Genomic DNA, 18,400 nt, shown 5'->3' with positions numbered 1-18,400 from the left:
TTTCCCCAGTTGATGTACTGAGCATGACGTCACATGGGATGGAATGTCCCTCTGGCGAGTTGGGGTCAGCTGTCCTGGCTGTGCCCCCTCCCAGCTTCTTGTGTACCCCCAGCCTTGTCAGTCAGTAGAGCATGGGAAGATGAAAAGTCCTTGACTAGTGTAAGCACTAATCAGCAACAACTAAAACATGGGTGCATTATCAACATTATTCTTATCCTAAATCCAAAACACGGCACTGTACCAGCTACTAGGAAGAAAATTAACTCTATCCCAGCCGAAACCAGGACACCTACTTATCCCATATACGTTCTATTCTTGGAATCCAGAAAGCCAAAATAATATGACAATCATTGGCAGTAGTCTACTGTCAATACTTAATATTGAAAATAACAAGAAAATACTTTCTCTGTATAAATAGAAACTGCAATTTGGGAAGGCCTTTGCTTTTATAGCAGAATAAATAAAATATATATCTCAGTATGTTTACTGTACTTTTTTTAATTATCATCAGTTTCCTTGTCTAGCCTTGAATTTGTAGCCAACATATAAAGTTGATTTTCTGATTGCTTCTAGTAAATGTGGTTACCTGCTTTGATTTATAAAATCATTCAGGGTCATCCTCATTTTCTCCTCAGATGCAATCCCTGAAACCTTGATCAAGTCCTTTACTTGCTCTAATGATTCTTCCTATGAAAAACACATGAAGAAGCCATTATGTAAAGGAGGGCACTTTATCATTCTGCCAGTGTTATAACACCATTATTCACTGTATGACTAGCAAGAATGAGGGAGGCGACTTTGTAACCTGACAGAACAGGACCTTTGATATATCACTACGCTTGAAGTGTGCCGAGAGAAGACTCTGACAGCATGATTTATTCTGACCTTTCTGTGTCTCTCCAACTACTAGTCCAAGCTACTACTGCTTGGAGCAGCTTTGTTTTCTCACTTCTTTGGTGAAGATCAGTCAGTGGGAAACATTCTCCACTAGGTAGGAGGAAAAACTGTTTGGTTCTGTTTCCAGCCCTGTTGCTTAAATTTAGCAAGTTGCTGGAGTTAACTTCTTAAACTTTAGTGGGCACCTGAATCCATATGCAAGGTCTACCGCAACACCTACTGCTATCATTGAGAAATTGAGTCTGTTCTTACAAACTAAAATAAATGGCTGGATTTCCAGCAAGGCCTGGGGGTGTTCAGGTACACTGACAAACATATCTCTCCATATATATATTCAGATGTTGAATTTTCAAATACCTGGGTTTGAAATGTTGGCCTATAAGCCACTGTCTTCGCATGATACAACCTTGCATGGGTATAACCTCAGTGTTGTTGCTCATGAGGTATATAAGGATAAATGAGGGACGAATCAGACTCTTAATCTGAGTGCCTCAAATTAAAATATTCAACATCAGAAGTCACTTTAAAAAAAATACTACTACTTTCTTGAGATTGTTGATAGTCAACTTTAAACAAGGGTAGAAAAAAACATCATTATGGGAAAACACTATGACTAGGGCATCACAGTGACTGCCCATGAGACGATATGCCATTTTGTCTCTATCAATAGGAAAACTAAAACCAAAAAGTGTCCTTTAAAGAGTCTCCAACATAAACACAGGTTAAACCATGTGGTCTGGGCAAGAAGACACCAGAGGAAGAGCCATAGGAGACAAAATTATTCTATATCTCATATTTTAATTGTTTGACTGTTCTTACAAAGAATAAAATGCTTCTGAAAAAAGACGACAGCCCTATGGCCAAAAAACCCATTGTGGACAGGAATACTTGACTAGCTGTAATAGATCAAAGCAATTTGGAAAAAAAGAAGAGAAGGGGCTGATATCAGCTACTCTTTCACAAAATGAACAGCAAGGAATGCAGTTGGGGGAAATTTTGAAGGCCTGTTTTGGGGAACGTGACCTCTCACTGCCATACTCTGCTGAATACATGAGCCTGGGAGGATGGTTGCCACTCACCAGGTGATCCGCCATTTTCTCAAGAGTGTTGGAAGAGTACAGACGAAAGGTCTGGTCGTCCCAGTAGCTCTTGACACAGATACAGGGCTTCCTCTCGTCGTACGGCAGGTACTGGTAGTTCCTGTGAAACAAAGTACAGAGCAGATCATAAAGGTGAGAGAGGAGTTCAGGGTGAGGCACGGGAAATAAAAACTGTTTGGTGCTCTCTCACAGCACAGAAACCGAGGACACAACAGGATGTGTTCACATGTGCTAACCAGTAAATACTGGGAAGAACAAACACAAACATCACTTATGCTACCTGTGAGATCCCTGAAGAGAAAAAGCTTGAAGTCTTGGATCTAATTTCAGTGCTTTCCAGGGTGGGAAAAAAGCCAGGCAAAGAGGCATGCAAAGAAGCTCTGAAATACTGTTAATGGTGAGAAGCAACAAGGGGAAAAGGAGCAAGGATTAAAATCTGATCACCTCTTCAAGAGGAATAGCTCCACACACTGCACAGCGGTAGAGGCATGGCAGAGTCTCACCATGACATTACTTTCACAAGATGCTTTTTTTCAAAAGCAATAGTTAGTGGAGATTGACATTCCTTGGCAGAAGCTGATCTGCAGGATCCTGCTTAGTAAAAGTGATACCAAACCCATAACAACTCAGTGATAAAATGCATCTGCTGCTCTCTCTTTTCTCACTTTTTATCTTAGGTCCAAGTTGCCATATTGATTCTTTTTGTAATGCTGATTTCTTTGGGTGTTCAGCTGTATGCGTGCCTTGTACTGAAAAAAATGAGAAAGATGCCAGCATAACCAGAGGCTCTGCAGACTTCAATGCACACCTGCCACAAAGCCTGATGTTTTGATTAGAGTTCTGGTAGGCACTATGTCAAAACCATGTACCTGATAAGCACGTTGTCCTCCCTTTATAGAAATACTATAGCCCTATGAAACACCATGCTCAGCCATACTGGATTTAACACTAGAGGTCTCATCATTTTCCTTACTAATGGTGGGACAGTGGAGAGCTTTTTAATGGATATGAAGCTCTATAAACTGCTTTACGTTCTTCTGGGAATGGCTCTAACCCAATGCCACCAATACGTGCTCTGTAGCTGAGAAAAGGCTGTACTGGAGAGCTATTTTCTGGTGTATACTCGTGTCGTGGTTTAACCCCAGCCAGCAACTAAGCCCCACACAGCCACTCGTTCACTCCTCCCCAGTGGGATGGGGGAGAGAATCGGAAGAGTAAAAGTGAGAAAACTCGTGGGTTGAGATAAAGACAGTTTAACAGGTAAAGCAAAAGCCGTGCATGCAAGCAAAGCAAAACAAGGAATTCATTCACCACTTCCCATGGGCAGGCAGGTGTTCAGCCATCTCCAGGAAAGCAGGGCTCCATCACACATAACGGTTACTTGGGAAGACAAATGCCATCACTCTGAATGTCCCCCCCTTCCTTCTTCTTCCCCCAGCTTTATATGCTGAGCATGATGTCATACCGTATGGGATATCCCTTTGGTCAGTTGGGGTCAGCTGTCCCAGCGGTGTCCCCTCCCAGCTTCTTGTGCACCCCCAGCCTACTCGCTGGTGGGGTGGTGTGAGAAGCAGAAAAGGCCTTGACTCTGTGTAAGCACTGCTCAGCAGTAATGAAAACTTCCCTGTGTTATCAACACTGTTTCCAGCACAAATCCAAAACATAGCCGCATACTAGCTACTATGGAGAAAATTAACTCTATCCCAGTCAAAACCAGCACAACTTGCCTTGTGACCCTTCAGTATTTCTCCACAGAAACTAATTCTCTAAATAATAAAGAATAAAACTACCAGAGTCTCCTGCTCTTCATGATTTTCAACAACTGGCAGAAAAAATGGTTGCATTTTCCATTTCCTCTCCTCTGGGAGAGGCTGTGGTATCCAAGAAAGGAGAGTACACTTGGTATGGAGAGGAGACTTGACTTCTTCCATTTCAAGGTCTCTCTATCTGAGCACAGCCAAATTTTTAGAAAGTCCTGATCATCAGCGCCTGAAATCCAGAGCCCCAATAAGCTGAGTTGCCCAAGCATGGGCATCCACCTGTGGGCCCAGAAGGGGCTGGGTCTCTCATGTTTGCTTGTAAGGATGCCTCAGATACTGTAAGTCATTTCAGATAGAACTGGGCACCTGTGTTTAATCACTAAGCCAAGCCCACAGAAACCAAATCACTTGTTGTTCTTGAGCATCCTATCCATAACTCCTGATTTCTACACATCCCTAATAGGTTTATGTGAGAATTTTTCTGTTTAAAAAGATGAAGGTCTTCTCTACAACTTCATTTTACTGCCCTATGGGATATCAAAAGAGAAACAGAATTTCCCATTCCTCAGTAACCTACAGCAAGGTGAGCATTACCCATTGAATTCGGTGCATAGCAGAGCCACACAGGTCTCAGGCAATCATTAATTTCGGTGGTTTCATATGAGGGAAAAACAATTCAACTATCTCCCAATGCCAGAACATCTTAACCTAAAATTCATAGACCTTATGAGTCTTTTCATGGGATTTACTAAGAAAATTATATAGCCATGAAATAATTCATACGGAAGACTGAGCTTTCATGTCTATTATTCCCTCTATGAGAATTTGGGGGAGCCACTTTTTCAGTGTTAGCTTATCCTTGTTATACATTTTGACATAAATGTGGGAAATTCCTGGCAATTTCACGGTGTCTGCTTTAGAAGTCTTATTGCTCTGCCTGCTCCTTTAATTAGTTAGTGGTTTTAATCTCCAAAATGGACTCTTGTTACTGTTTTCTATTGTTCATTTATGATTCTAAAATGCAGAGTTCATCTAAACTATTGGATATCCCATTAAGTACTGATTAATACTAAAAATATCCAGTCATGAGACCAGTAAGACGCCAATATGAGATGACAGTCATAAAATCATTAGTTGGTATCTGTGGCTGGCCAAACTTTTTTAGATAGCACAGGAGGGGAAAAAAAGGTGCAGCATTTTACATAAATCTGAGCAAAAGGGATCTTTAATGAGAGAAAACTTTGTTAATATTGGAGTGAGCCAAGAAGCAAATAGCAGATTTGAAGACTGATTCATTCTTTTACAACAGTTATATAAATCTAAATTCTTGTTAAGGGAAAAACTAAAAATCCCACAGTCTCTCAGGGAGGATAATAACCCAGCATGTACCCAAATCTGCAGTCCTGTTAATAAGGAGAGGCAACTATCTTTCTGTAAAAAATTGTTTTTTTCCCCTTTCTCTTTATAAGAACAATTTCTACCGTGGTATTTTCATTCTTGTTTTCTTCCACTAGCTCTTATTTAATCTGACTGAGCCATTGATTGCAAGAAAGGATAAAAGTATGTTTTAACTTTAGGGAGGTCCAGAAACCAAACAGATCCAGGTTGATTTTCCAACCTGGTCCTTATATCTGTAAACTCCTTGGCAGTGCCTGGCCTAAAGAAAGAGGTACCATCTAGTCTTGGCACTCAGCAATATCAGGGATCATTCTACCTACCAAAGCAACAAAGAATATATTTCTTTTTATTAGCATCTTTGAAATGAATTAAATCTTTACATTTCTGTTTATAAACAAGGCCATTTAGAAGAACTGTTCTGCATGTTTTCATCCATTGCTCCATTTTTTTTTTCAAGGACTATTTCCTCCTACTCCTGTTACTACTTGCTATTTAAGACTACATCTATAATTACTAGCTCTGGAAAGTGTTCTGGGAAGCTGACTTTGTCTTGACCAGATTTCAATATTTTTGATGTGTTATTCTGCTTCTGGAGCTGGTCACTGGGTGGATGTTATTTGTGATCAGATTATGGGACCCTAAACCAGAGATAACACTGAAGGAGTTGCACTTTCCTATAGCTTTCCAGTGTATAGTTGGTATAACGCAGCCACTTTAGAAACACCAGAAGTTCAAGAGCCCATGAGGCCAAGATCAGAAGATGAGTGTAAAATGGGTCAGAGCCCATTCACTTCAGTGGAGCCTAGAAAATTTACTGTTGTGAAAGATGTAATTGAGGATTCAAAAGCCTCAGTTCCACACAACCTGTTTAATGCTGCCAGGGTTTATTAATGAGTCCCGCATGATTATAAAATAGGAACCAAAGTCCTGCATGATAAGGTTTTGAAACACAGATCCTCACCTGTTCCCACCTGTGATCAGTGGCTTCTCAGGGGGTGTGGTGGATATCAGGGGTACTCCAAGGTCATGAGAAATTTCTTCCTCCCCCTCATGCAGCAGACTTTCTTCCGCTTCTCCATCACGTGTCTTCTTTTTCCCTCCAACTCCTGCTGACACCCCATCAGTAATATTTCCAAAGTTACCTAGAGAACACAGGATTACAAGTGAAGACATGACTAGCTTGGAGGTGGTAAACCTGCATGAGGTTTAAAAAAAGAGAAAGACCAGTCATACCAATGGAAGATCTTTGTCCCCTCTTGTTCATTAGCTGTTCTGGCCATTCCACAGTTTATAAAGGTCCTGACAGGGTATGTGGGTCCCAATGACTTTTCAGACTCCAGGACAGTGCTTCCTTACCTGCCCTATGTGATATATACCTAGTATACTACCCCCATCACTAAGTGATGCAATCTCTGGTTGCTGGCACCCAGGACCTTCTGCTTTTGCTAAAGAAATTCAGAAGCAAAACCAATACTTCTGTTGATATTTCTAGACCCAGGAGCCCTGATAATGCGTTTGATTTACATAGCAAATGTATGTCTTCTTTACAACATATGGATGATCATTTCAAAGTCTGATCTTAGAAGGGCTTAAGCTCATTTTCAGACAAGCAAATTTTGCATAGTAGGGTTGCAGAGTTAATAATAACAATGCTTTGAGGCCCCAGCTTCAAGCCTAATGACAGACAACTCTGCTAATGATACAGGCATCTTCTCTGATAGGATTTTGCCTTAAAGGGCAATTATCAGCACTGGGAAAGAGGTGCATCCATCAGACTGGTAATTACAGATTTTATTAGAGACAGGCAGAAAACATTCCCTGCAGGAGAAGGATGTGCTGAATCACCCCATACAACATCCTGATCTGGACTTTTGGTTCAGCCTTTCATGTAAATAATGGCCATTTGCCAAATTTGGATCCAAATTTCAGCTGCACAGGTAGCTGGTAGATGTTCAGGTCCAGAATTCAGAGCCAGATTCATCTTTAGTATTAATTCTGACAAGAATCAGTATAATTTCTTGTCCAACTATACAAATGAGCTTCTTGTCATTGTCAGCTCTGCTTCCTGCTAAGTTGCATCAGGAATCAATATCACTCATTGATTGCCCTGTTTGTCACAGACATCTCTCCCTCCACACATAGCCTTACAGTTGAGCACACTCAGGTACACAAGCACAAAGATGGAAAGTGCCAGGGTGCTACTGTGCACTTGGACTCTAAGTGGGGTTAGTACAGAGATAAGCAAACCCCTGCAAGGGAAATGAGACCAATTCAAACTTCTCTCTTAAGGGAAATTTCTTCTGCTTTGAAAATATCCACTCAATGTTCATGAAAATGTCTTCATTGTCTCTTTAGTCTGCTCCTGGCGACAATTCAGCTCCACCATGAGGAGGTCCCATATGCAGTACAGTCCTGCTTTACTCAGAAAGAGGACAGGACTTACCAGGAGGATCTTAGAGGACAAGCTGGTGCATGCATTTTGAGGCTTGGCTGTACATCACCCCCATGCCACACTCACAGACCCACATGTAGCTTAACAGAGTTGGCCAAGAGAGTCCACGTGGGTCCTCCCTGCAAAGGGTCTCCCTCACAGCCAAGGACTAATTGCAATGGGCACCACAGAATGAACTCTGCCCTGAGGTAAATTATTTGAGTTTGGTCTTCCAAGAGATTAGGAGGCTAAATACTGGGTGAGTCGCTGTATATATTGGGTGAAAGGATTTGTATTAATACAGGGCATCTGGGAGTAGAGACAGCTAGGCGTCAGTATGCCCAGCTTGACTGCTACCCAGAGAAATGATGATCAGGGTTTAATTCAAATGTGCAAGCCCTCCTCTGAAGCTGACTCCTGAGTCCTGCGACACAGCTGTCAGTAGCATGTAGCATCCCCTTGCTCCTGAGACTCCCTCTCTGCTTTGGAGAAGAGCTTAACACACTTACCAATGGAAACCTCAAAGGTTATTGGCTTGTCCCCAACCTTCCTATCAATCATTGTGGCTTCAAAAAATGTCCCAAAGAGGAGGAATTCCTCACGTTTCTCTTCATAGATCTATTGGAGAAGAGGAGGCAGAAAAATTACATTTATTTTACTTCTACTTTTTAAAGCACAGAGGAGTCTTTACAAGTGTCTAGTAGCTCTGTTACTGTTGTAGATCTATCTGTCCGAGGTGGTCAATGAGGCACAATTTGTAGGAAGAAGTAATACTTCTTCTCTGAGGAACTGATATGATTGGGAAAAGAGATAAACCTGCGTGACTTGGGTCTTGTCAATATTGCCCAGTTATATCATAACTGATTATTATTTTTTTATTACCCCGCACTTCATACTCTATCTTACCAGTAGTCGCTATTAAATGGTTTCAGTATCTTCACATACTCTTATACCATCATTCAAACTATACATCTATGGCAGTTCAAGGGCCCTTTTAGTGCAACAGCAACAAAATATCACTATCCTGATAGAAGTCATTTAGCAGTGACAGCGGTAGTTTTCCTTTGCATTGCAATAGCAAATGCTGCCATCCTAACACATCCAGGCAGGGGAGTGCTTGCCCACCTCTGCTTTCCCCTGGGATGACTTTAACCTATTACCCATGTGTTTGTACTATTAAGACTTTGACCTTGCTCAGGGGCACTCAGCTATCAGTGATGCCAGTAAGACTTAAAGATTTCTAGCATCCACATTCTATTAGATGGCAGCCCTGTGCAAAAGCCTATTGAAACCAAGCAGTCCTTTTTTTTGATCTTACTGTGCATTAAACTACAGGCCCAAAGGTGGGTCTCAGTGCACAGGGGTACAGTCCTCCGCTCTTTGCCTTCCCTGGCATCACAGCACAGAAACCAGTAACCCTGTTTTCAGCTTTTCACAGAATTTGGAAGCAGAGGAACCGAAGGGTCTTGGTGCAGCAGTACACCCTGAAAAGTGTAACGAAATTTTGTGGAGTTTTAAGGCACTATTGGAGCCCGAACATCTGCTTGTCCTTGGCACACACTCTCACTCAAGGAAGGCTAGCTAACACCTCTAGTGCTTTTGGGTCATTAACAAAACAAGCTATTAGCCACAAACCAAGACTAAGCTCAAAGGAGATAAATTTTGTGGTTTGAGTTCTCCCCAACTTTACACCCTGACTGCCACAATCTCTCCAGTGCAAACCCTACTGATTTCACAGCATGGACACCAGCATACTGAAGCCCACTAGGCAAGATCAGTACTTGCTTCTTTTGCAACAGATGAGGCAATGAGTAAAACATCAGCTGTATATGAATATTTATTTCCCTGACTTTTGCAAAGCAGAAACAGCTTTTGACACAGCCCATGATCTCTTCATTTTGAAAAACTTCTGCTACACACAGTAAAGGGTCATAGGTCTTCAGTGAAAGGATTAGCAGCATCACATATCGAAGCTAACACCACAGATTGCAGCTCCAGAGTAGCTTTAGCTTCCCTGCACCTTAATTATTTTCAGCATGAACCCAGAGCATAGGGTGCCTAATAAAGCTGAGGCTCAGAGACTACGACAAACACATCTATCTCCCATTATAAAGAAAGCAAATCGCAAATGTTTAATGTCTTCTTGCTGTTGGAATAGGTCAATAAAGTTGGGCTGTGGGGCTGGGTAATTTGCCTCTGTTGTCTCAGAGGCTCTATGAGACATTTTTTGCCTTATTTGTAATGTCTCCAGTTCCTGCTTTTCTTTTCAGAGAGGTGTAATACAATTACTGTGTCTACTGTAGCATGAAATATTGCTGAATGTCAAAAACAAAAGAATATCAAGCATCACTGTATTATGTTGTTGCCTTTTACTCATTCTGTATTTGAAACTGAGGCACAGTAGCCAGAAATAAATCCTTATTACTACTGCTAATATTTATTGATGTTACAGCAGGGTTTGTTCCTCTACCTGGAGTATTTAGCTAGCACCTAAGACAATAGTGTTTGAGCCACTCACAATAATGGATTTCTTCCATATAAAGGAAAATCTATATGGAAATAAATTTCTTCTCATGTCACCTCTATTACAGTCTTCAGAGAAGAACTGAGGGACAGAGGCAATTTACAACTATATGAGTATATAAAGCAAGACCAGGGCACTGGTTTGCACAACTGGCTTGCAATTACCCATGCCATTTCTCTGCTAACACACTCCTTGACCTGCTCCAGCTAGCACTCATGCTGGCAATGACATGGCACAGGCCAAGGAAGAGCACCCGTCAAGGCTAGGCCTCAAGACCAAAGAACAATTTCTCCTGTCCTATTTACTTGTAGAGATGGCGTCAAAACACCAAGAATCAGATCTGATAAAGGACACAAGTGCTTTAAGCACTGAGGTGGGACTCCCACTACAAAAGCCAAAATTTTGATCAGTGACATACTGAAGTGGGAAGAAAATTGGTTATAAGAATATTTTTCTTCCTATTTATTGGGTAAAAAAAAAATAGAGCTTGCATATGTACCAATGTGCTGTTGCTCTCAGACAGTGTTGTGACAGACCAGAAAAAAGCTCAAATATTGGCTCAGTACCTGAGCCCACATGCCCTGCCACAACTGCACAACCTGCTCAAAGCATCGTAGCACAGATCTTCCCATGTTGTAACTCAGTACAACAGGTGGAGCTAGGAAAGTAACAACAGTTAACACCAGTTGAGACTGAGCACATGATTTGAAGCCCCTCTCCTAAAGAGATCAGCAATCTAAAACTACATTGACAATGCAGGGTTAAAGGAGGAGAGTAAAACAGGCTAGGCTGTATCCCTCTGCACTTGCACAAATTCTGCATCAGTGATTCCCTCCTGACTTCAGTTGACAACTACCAATTTTCTCAAATGAATGCAGAAAATCAGACTTTATACTTACTGGCTGCCCCCATTGGCTCTCTATCATTTAGCAGATATTACATCATATAAGTTCCTAGTAGGAGCACATGGGTGCAGCTAGTGCAGAAGGGGCAATAGGACAGGAGACTAAGTTTTATGGAAACCGAGTCCTACTTGAGATTTTTTACGAGTTACAGGTACACACTAATGCTCCATTTGCGCTGCATAATTATGGGAAGGTCCCAAGACTATGGAGGCACGGAGAAGCTGTAGGGAGCACATGAAAGCAGTATTACATGGCCTGAACCCAAATACACCATTGGTGCCATCCTTGGAGGTTTAGGGACACATGTCAATCAATCCCTTAATATCATACTGACCTCTGAAGGCACATTGAATGGCTCGACTTCCACTTCAGTTGAGTTCATCTTATCTGAAGGAGAAACTGACTTCCGATCCTCTCCTGCTTTCTCAGTTTTGTCTTTTCCTTTGGGTGCTTTGAAGTCTTTATCTTTAGATGGCAATTTGATATCCTTGATAAAACTTGAAAACTTCGATTCATGGGCTCCTCCTGAAAGTATCTCCACAGCAATCTCAATGAATAGACGTCCCCTGAAGGAGACCCCTTCTCCAAAACCTTCATTAAGCTCCTGGTGGTCATCCATGAGGCTGTGATTCCTGGGTGAGCCATAGAGATTGATCCAGGCAGGCCCAAAAGTAGGCAAAAACCCTGGAGATAAACCGTGTTTTATGGCATTTCTATTAGGTTTTAGCATGCTCTTCTCACTGTCTGCTACAAGAAATCTTGCCTCTTGCACACCAAAAGCCAAACATGGACCCATTTCTATGCAGGTGGGGACCACTTCATGCAGAGCACTGTTTTGCAGGGCAATTCCTAGGCACCAAGAAGCCTCTGCCAATACACAGCCAGGGACTCTGCCAATATGAAGCTCTTTCTCAGAAGGTATTTGTACCACATGTGCTGGCACAGGAGGCCTATTGTATCTCTTGAAAAAAAGAGCTTGCTCCCACAGACTGAGGGCTGGGACATGGTGGGAGAGGAATGGAGGCCTTCTCACCCTGTCCAAACTGTTACCAAGGCCATGCCACTACCTACCTTAGATGATTTATCTTTTGTTTTCTGATTAAGGACTCAGATACACATTTGAATTGCCAAATTTAAGGAGTTACTGTGCCTTTGCTGAGCTGTGACAACTGAACATGTTTCACATTTAGATCACACAGTATAAATAAGTCTATACACATAGGCTCAAACATCAGTGAAAAGATGCCAGATAGTGAACTTTACCTCAAATACATGAGGACGCACTAGTCTATGGTACCTCCTTGAGCTGTGATAGCACCCAGCTGAGCCCTACCCAAATGCTTTGCTCTTACTGGGTAGATCAAAAACACAAGCCTGCTCTGCCCGTGATTTGCACTTTGTGCTTTCATTGCCAGACAGAAACTGGCACAAACTGTAAACTTACATCAGTCATCCCTAATGGACTAGAGCAGACTCATGCCATGGTCACAAAGTACCAAATTATGCACCAGCCCTATAACAAGAAAGGCAATGACAGACCACCATGCACCAAGCACAATGTCATATAACTTCAAATTAAGCAAAAGAAGGTCTTTCGGAACCAACAAATACCACAGATGTTCCCTTGAGTGCTGTGCATCTCTAAAACGGGATAAGCCAGTGCCCAGATCCTAAGCAAGTAGATTTTACAGTAAGAGCATGTTCTGGAACAGACATTTTCCCATTTACCTTTGTCACCATCTTGTTCATTTGATATTTTCTTCAAGTCAATGAAGTGGGTGGCTAAGGCCACATCATTCATGCTGCCTTCATCCCAGACCTGGATTTTGACTCTTCGGCAGAGTGGAGGGAACATTTCCTTGAAGATAATCTGTTCATGCCATACTGGATCCGCACAGTTCTTCTGCACTGTTGTTCGCCCCTGAAATGAAAGTCCAGCAAATTTAACCCCAGAGGTGTCAGACTCTGGAGAATGGCAATGAGTATAGCACAAATTGCACTTAGCAACATCTCTCTGGTCATTTTTAAAGCACAAATATCCTATCTTGAAAGTACTTCCGCTTTTCTATTAACTTGTTTATTTTCCCCTCCATATCTAATAAAAGACCACATTATAGCTAAAGAATTCTCACCTGCACACAGCCAAGCCTGGAATAAGATCTAATTCTTCATGGTCCTTATGCACAAAACATATCTGTGAAGCCAGACTTTGGCATTTCTGCTACAAACTGCACATCTTCAAATGGCTTTGAAATACCTGGGTAGTAGTTATGCAGCGCAATTTGTCTCATAAAAGATGAAATTCATTACAGCTGCCAGGCTGCATGTACCAATGGAATTACCTTAAATGAGGCAATTTATATAGTGTAAAACATGATTACTGTGGCTCGCATTCTGGGCACATGCCTGTGTGCTAGGTATGTAGGGACTGGAGCTATTCCTCCTAGCCTGAAGGAGACAACAAGACTGTATCACAGTCCATGCAGCCACAGGCTGTGGCAGGCCTTCTGCTTCCACATTTGGTGGGGAGAACCAAGTCAGGAAACCCACCAATGATACCTCTAAACCTATATTTTACACATCACCATGCAAAGTCACATCGATAGTGACCCATTCTTATGTCTTCTTCAGCCCTCTCTTAAACCTGAAGTAGCTGCATGCATTTGACCATTTTAACCCAAACTAGTTTCAGATGTAATACTTTGCAATTTGGATTCACAACAAAACATGAAATCAGCATGAAGAGCATCATTCTCATGCCTGAAACATCTGTAAAGGACTAACTGGAGTTCTCCCTAAGGCTTCCTTGCACACAGAAAACGTTGCTGGCTTAAAATAATTTCCAGTTTGATTCTTTCCTTATTTACAACAATAATCAAGACAAGCTCCCTGACACGGTATTTCATGGGTGTACCCCAGAGGAAGCAGGCCCCTGGACCTCCTCTGCACTCCTCTTCCACCAAAGTCAGAAGGTCCCTCTCAGCAGCTCCCTGCAGCACCATGTTTGATGTTGAAGGAGCTCTGGGAGCAATGAAGCCAGGCAACACTGAGACAGACTCTACTCAAATGCTTCCTCTTCTGCTACCCACAGAAAAGCTTCAAGGGTCCTGAAAAATCCAGATTGATTTGACACAGCCCTAAAATCCAGATTGAACCATCTTTACTTATTTCAGTCCTGCTTCCTTTTTTCACTCTAGGGAGTGAAAACATAGCACTTACCTAATACCACACTGGGTAATTCACTTTCTTGTAACTTGATGTTTTAGTAACAAATCTACAGACTTCTCTTTCCCCTCCTGCTGCCTGACTCTAACCTACTGCTGTGAGGCTGATATTAGATCTGCTGGCTTTAAGTGTTTCCATCACTTTTTTCCTGCATAATTTAAGAACTGAACATTTTCTTTCTCATGAAAGAAATATGTGTTTTACTTAATTTATGTAACTATAAGTTAAAGGATATCAGCATAATCACCTGCCTGTAGCACAGCTAATAGGAAAGAAGGTCTACATTTGTGATGAAGAGGATCCCAATTACCATTTGACCTGCAAACATGACCACCACATAGGGATCCACAAGGTCCTTACTGTCGCCTATGAATGCTTTGGTGACATTGGCCATGATGCTAGAGTTCATCTTTGGAAGTCCTTCTGCTTTGTAAATTCTCACATAAAATCTGGCCCATGGTCTTTCAGATGGAAAGCCTTTGGGGATCAAGAGGTTCCTAAAAGAAAACAGAAGCCATTTGCTTAAAATTGAAAACTCAGACAATGAAATGATATTTTTTTCCCAACAAAAATGTTATCTCGAGTTAGCTTGTGTCCTAAGAAGACACAAAAATGTCTATGAATTTGCTTCTGCATCTAAATTAAAACATTTGCTGGTTACCATGAGAAAATGATACAGCATTACTCAGCAAACATGTTTATGTGGTATAGAACCACAAAAGCACAGAACACATAGGTTAGAGGTGACCTCTGGAGGTCATCTGCTCCAACCCCCTGTTCAGAGCAGGTCCAGTTGGATTAGGTTGCTCAGGACCTTGTCCAGTAAATTCTGAATATCTCCAAGGATGGAGAATCCCACTCTCTCAGGCCCCTGTTACGTTTGATCACCTTCATGGTAAAAAAAATTCTTACTTCTGTTCTGAAATTCCCTTGTTCTAACCTGTGTCCAAAGCCTCTCATCCTTCTACTATGCACCTCTGAAAAGAGTCTGGCTCTTTTCAGGGGTGCACAGTAGGCAGTTAGGCAGTTGAAGACAGCAGTAGGATCCCCCCTTAACCTGCTCTTCTTAAAGCCTAAGAAACCAAAGCCCCAACACACACATGCTTTTCCCTGTAGACCACGTGCTCCAGCCCTCCATCATCTTGGTGGCTCTCCATGGACTTGGTCCAGTATGTCACTACTGACCAGAAACATTGCTCCTGTAAAATTTAAACTATGCTGGCAGCATACTTTACTACCTTGAACTTCTGTATTTTACAAGGAGAATGTTAATGCACTTGAGTTTATTTAAGGATAAGGAAAATATCCATGCATACACATCCGATGATAGAGGAGAAGGAATAGCTTTTCCTCATATTTTTTCTTCTTACTTCATTGCTTTTCATAAACATTTAACTGGTTTCAGATCAATAAACCTTCTGCCAGGGATAATCTGGCACTGAGCCACAGGGCATGGTCAACTCTATCAGCTGCAGAGAAGTGACCCGAACATGCCCTTCAATTTAGTTGAGAGGATTGTAAAAACTCTCTTTGAGCACATCAGAAGAGTCAGGTGTACGATGCTATCTTGCTATTAACCCTGAGTTAGCAAGGAAAGGACTGAAAGGAGAGCAGAGGATTTTTGAGGTACTTAGTAAAAAAGGAAGCAGTAAAAAAGAAAATATTGGAGTACTTTTCAATCTGCTCCTCAGTATCAGCTGTTTTCTGTGTGGCTTGTATTGTGTCACCTTTCCCAGTCACACTGATGTCACACTTCAGGTATCCCTTGACTCCTGTCCTAATGTCAGCAGGGTCTGTGAGAAGGGCCCACTTGTCACAAAACTGATGACCTGTAAGATGGACAAACTTAAACACTCAAATAAAGGATGCAAAAAATGCAAACATTTCTCCTCTCCACTCCCAGAAAAAGCACTGCAAACAACATTTGTGCTTTCAGGAGGATTGTGCTGAAGCGCACTTGTTTACCAGACACACTTGGAGGGTCCAAAATGTTGTGTGACCGAAAAGGCAAACAAGAGGATCGATCTAGAGCTCATCAGGAACAAGTTCATTTTCATCAGTGGTTACTGAGGTCAATGACTAAAGACCAGTGAAAAGTCGGGTGAGATTCAGCAGCTGAATTAAGCCTGCTGCTTTACGAGGAAAGGCCACCTATTTTGACGAGAGCTGTTTGATGATCTCAGTACTCTTTGGCAGCAAAACCCTTGCTGGGAGCTGTGGCCAGGTGTGACACTGGCAGCCAGCTGAGAAGGGAAGGAAGGAGGGTGGACAGCCATCAGAGGAAGAAGAAGCCAAAAGCAGGTTCAGCTCCATCTTTCCAGTGGTAAAATGCACAAGACAATTCACCCACAACAGCCCTTGCTGCAGCCCTGCTTGAGCAACCCTTCTTGAGTGAGGTCCTTAAACCTTATATTAAGTCCCTGGCCTGGCCATCACCTTGGGTGTGTAAAGGAGTGGGAGGGAGAGACCAGAATGTATCAGGGATATGAGCTCAAGATCAACCCTCAGACACTATCCTCCTGTGAAAGTGTGGTCAGGAAATACAGGACAGAATTCAGAGACTAACGCAGTCTGAGTATGGACGTAGACTGCTCACTTCAGTCAGGCCATTTCTGTCTACTGACTCTTGCGGGAGCCCTGAAGAGAGAGTGGCCTGAATGACTCTACACTTTTGCCATAACTGGGTGACATCTATAGCAAGTGGCCTAAATATGTTCATTCCCAAAGACTGAGAAGAGACCAGGTCCTTGAGTAATTATGGAAGAGAGAAAGATACGTGTTTTGTGGATGGTTGTAAAAACAGGCCAAAAAAGGGGTAGGTGATCTTTTCTTAGCTTCAAATTTCAGAAAGCACTGGACAGCTCTGAAGTTGGCAGGTCAAGTGGACTCATGGTCGCCTCTTTGTCATCTCCTTCTTCTCTCCCCCGTTATGGTCTGCTCCTCCTCTCATCTTGTGCTCTCCTCACTGTTCCTTCCATGCTTCATCCTGCTCTCCCTCTCTCCACCCCTCCTACCCCAACCCACGCGGCAGAGCTTTGGATGCTCTGTAACAAATGAGTGGAGTTGGGTTTTGTCGAGTAGTCAGCTGCCCACTCTGACCCCCTAAAGAAAAGCCGTCCTTGATAAGTTTTTCCCACCAATGGGCAGATTGTCAAGGTGTTTTCAGTGTTGAACTTTTTTCCAAAAATTTGGCTGGTGCTCTGGTATCCAAAACAACCCTTCCAAAAACCTTTTAAATTCATCCCTTGGCATAAACCACAAGCATCTAAGTGGAAAAGCACCACACCTCCCACTCTGACCCCCTAAAGAAAAGCCGTCCTTGATAAGTTTTTCCCACCAATGGGCAGATTGTCAAGGTGTTTTCAGTGTTGAACTTTTTTCCAAAAATTTGGCTGGTGCTCTGGTATCCAAAACAACCCTTCCAAAAACCTTTTAAATTCATCCCTTGGCATAAACCACAAGCATCTAAGTGGAAAAGCACCACACCTCCCTCTCCTTTATAAACCACAAGCATCTAAGTGGAAAAGCAGCACTCTCCTTTCCTTCCCTGCCTCACATCTCATTAACAGACAAAAAGGGCAGAAAATGCACCGCTTACCTGGCTGACCATACACCGTCCCCAGATCTACTTTAAAGGAGCCTATCAGCATACTCCCGATCAGTTTATTGTGCATAACCTGTTAGAAAAAGGCCGGTTAAAGAATGTCATTCTCTCTCTTCCCGGTCAGCATAAGAAAGAGCAATCCAAACAAAGATCACATTTGGTTCAGAGGTAATAAGCAACAACATCCAGCACCACCCAAAACTGGGTGTACAGAGCCACAACAGACACAGCAAGCATTTGAAATCTGTTTTTTACCCAATATTGTGCCAACTTAGAAACCAATACATTTGTATCCAAGTGGAATCACACAGGTTCATCCCAGGATCATATAGAGCGGGAATCAGATGGATATGTCTTCAGAGCAGATGCAGTTATATTACTTATCCTGGCAGTTTTAAATAAATCATAATGAATATAAACACATGGGGCATAACTGGTTTCACAGTAGGCTGCAGAAATCATACCACTTTCTGTGCAATAGCTGAATTGTCATAAGAACTGAGTACACCCAGAGGAGTGTCGTGGTTTAACCTCAGCCGGCAACTGAGCACCACAC

At 42.3% G+C, this 18,400-nt stretch overlaps 1 protein-coding gene across 1 annotated transcript in view; it reads right to left on the bottom strand.

Moving 5' to 3' along the window:
• Positions 1 to 18,400, bottom strand: part of FER1L6 (fer-1 like family member 6) — a 94,299-nt gene that overhangs the window by 46,577 nt on the left and 29,322 nt on the right. The window contains exons 7-15 of the mRNA XM_009277230.2: positions 17,839 to 17,917; positions 15,913 to 16,069; positions 14,551 to 14,737; positions 12,744 to 12,936; positions 11,350 to 11,699; positions 8,096 to 8,204; positions 6,117 to 6,297; positions 1,977 to 2,097; positions 587 to 687 (exon numbers count right to left, since the gene is read on the bottom strand). Of these exons, the coding sequence (XP_009275505.2) occupies positions 587 to 687; positions 1,977 to 2,097; positions 6,117 to 6,297; positions 8,096 to 8,204; positions 11,350 to 11,699; positions 12,744 to 12,936; positions 14,551 to 14,737; positions 15,913 to 16,069; positions 17,839 to 17,917 (1,478 nt within the window). The remainder of the gene's footprint in view (positions 1 to 586; positions 688 to 1,976; positions 2,098 to 6,116; positions 6,298 to 8,095; positions 8,205 to 11,349; positions 11,700 to 12,743; positions 12,937 to 14,550; positions 14,738 to 15,912; positions 16,070 to 17,838; positions 17,918 to 18,400) is intronic.

The sequence above is a fragment of the Aptenodytes forsteri genome, unplaced genomic scaffold (assembly GCF_000699145.1).
Source record: "Aptenodytes forsteri isolate BGI_AS27 unplaced genomic scaffold, ASM69914v1 Scaffold49, whole genome shotgun sequence".
Lineage (NCBI taxonomy): Eukaryota > Metazoa > Chordata > Aves > Sphenisciformes > Spheniscidae > Aptenodytes > Aptenodytes forsteri.
This window is presented reverse-complemented; position numbering and strand designations above follow the sequence as displayed.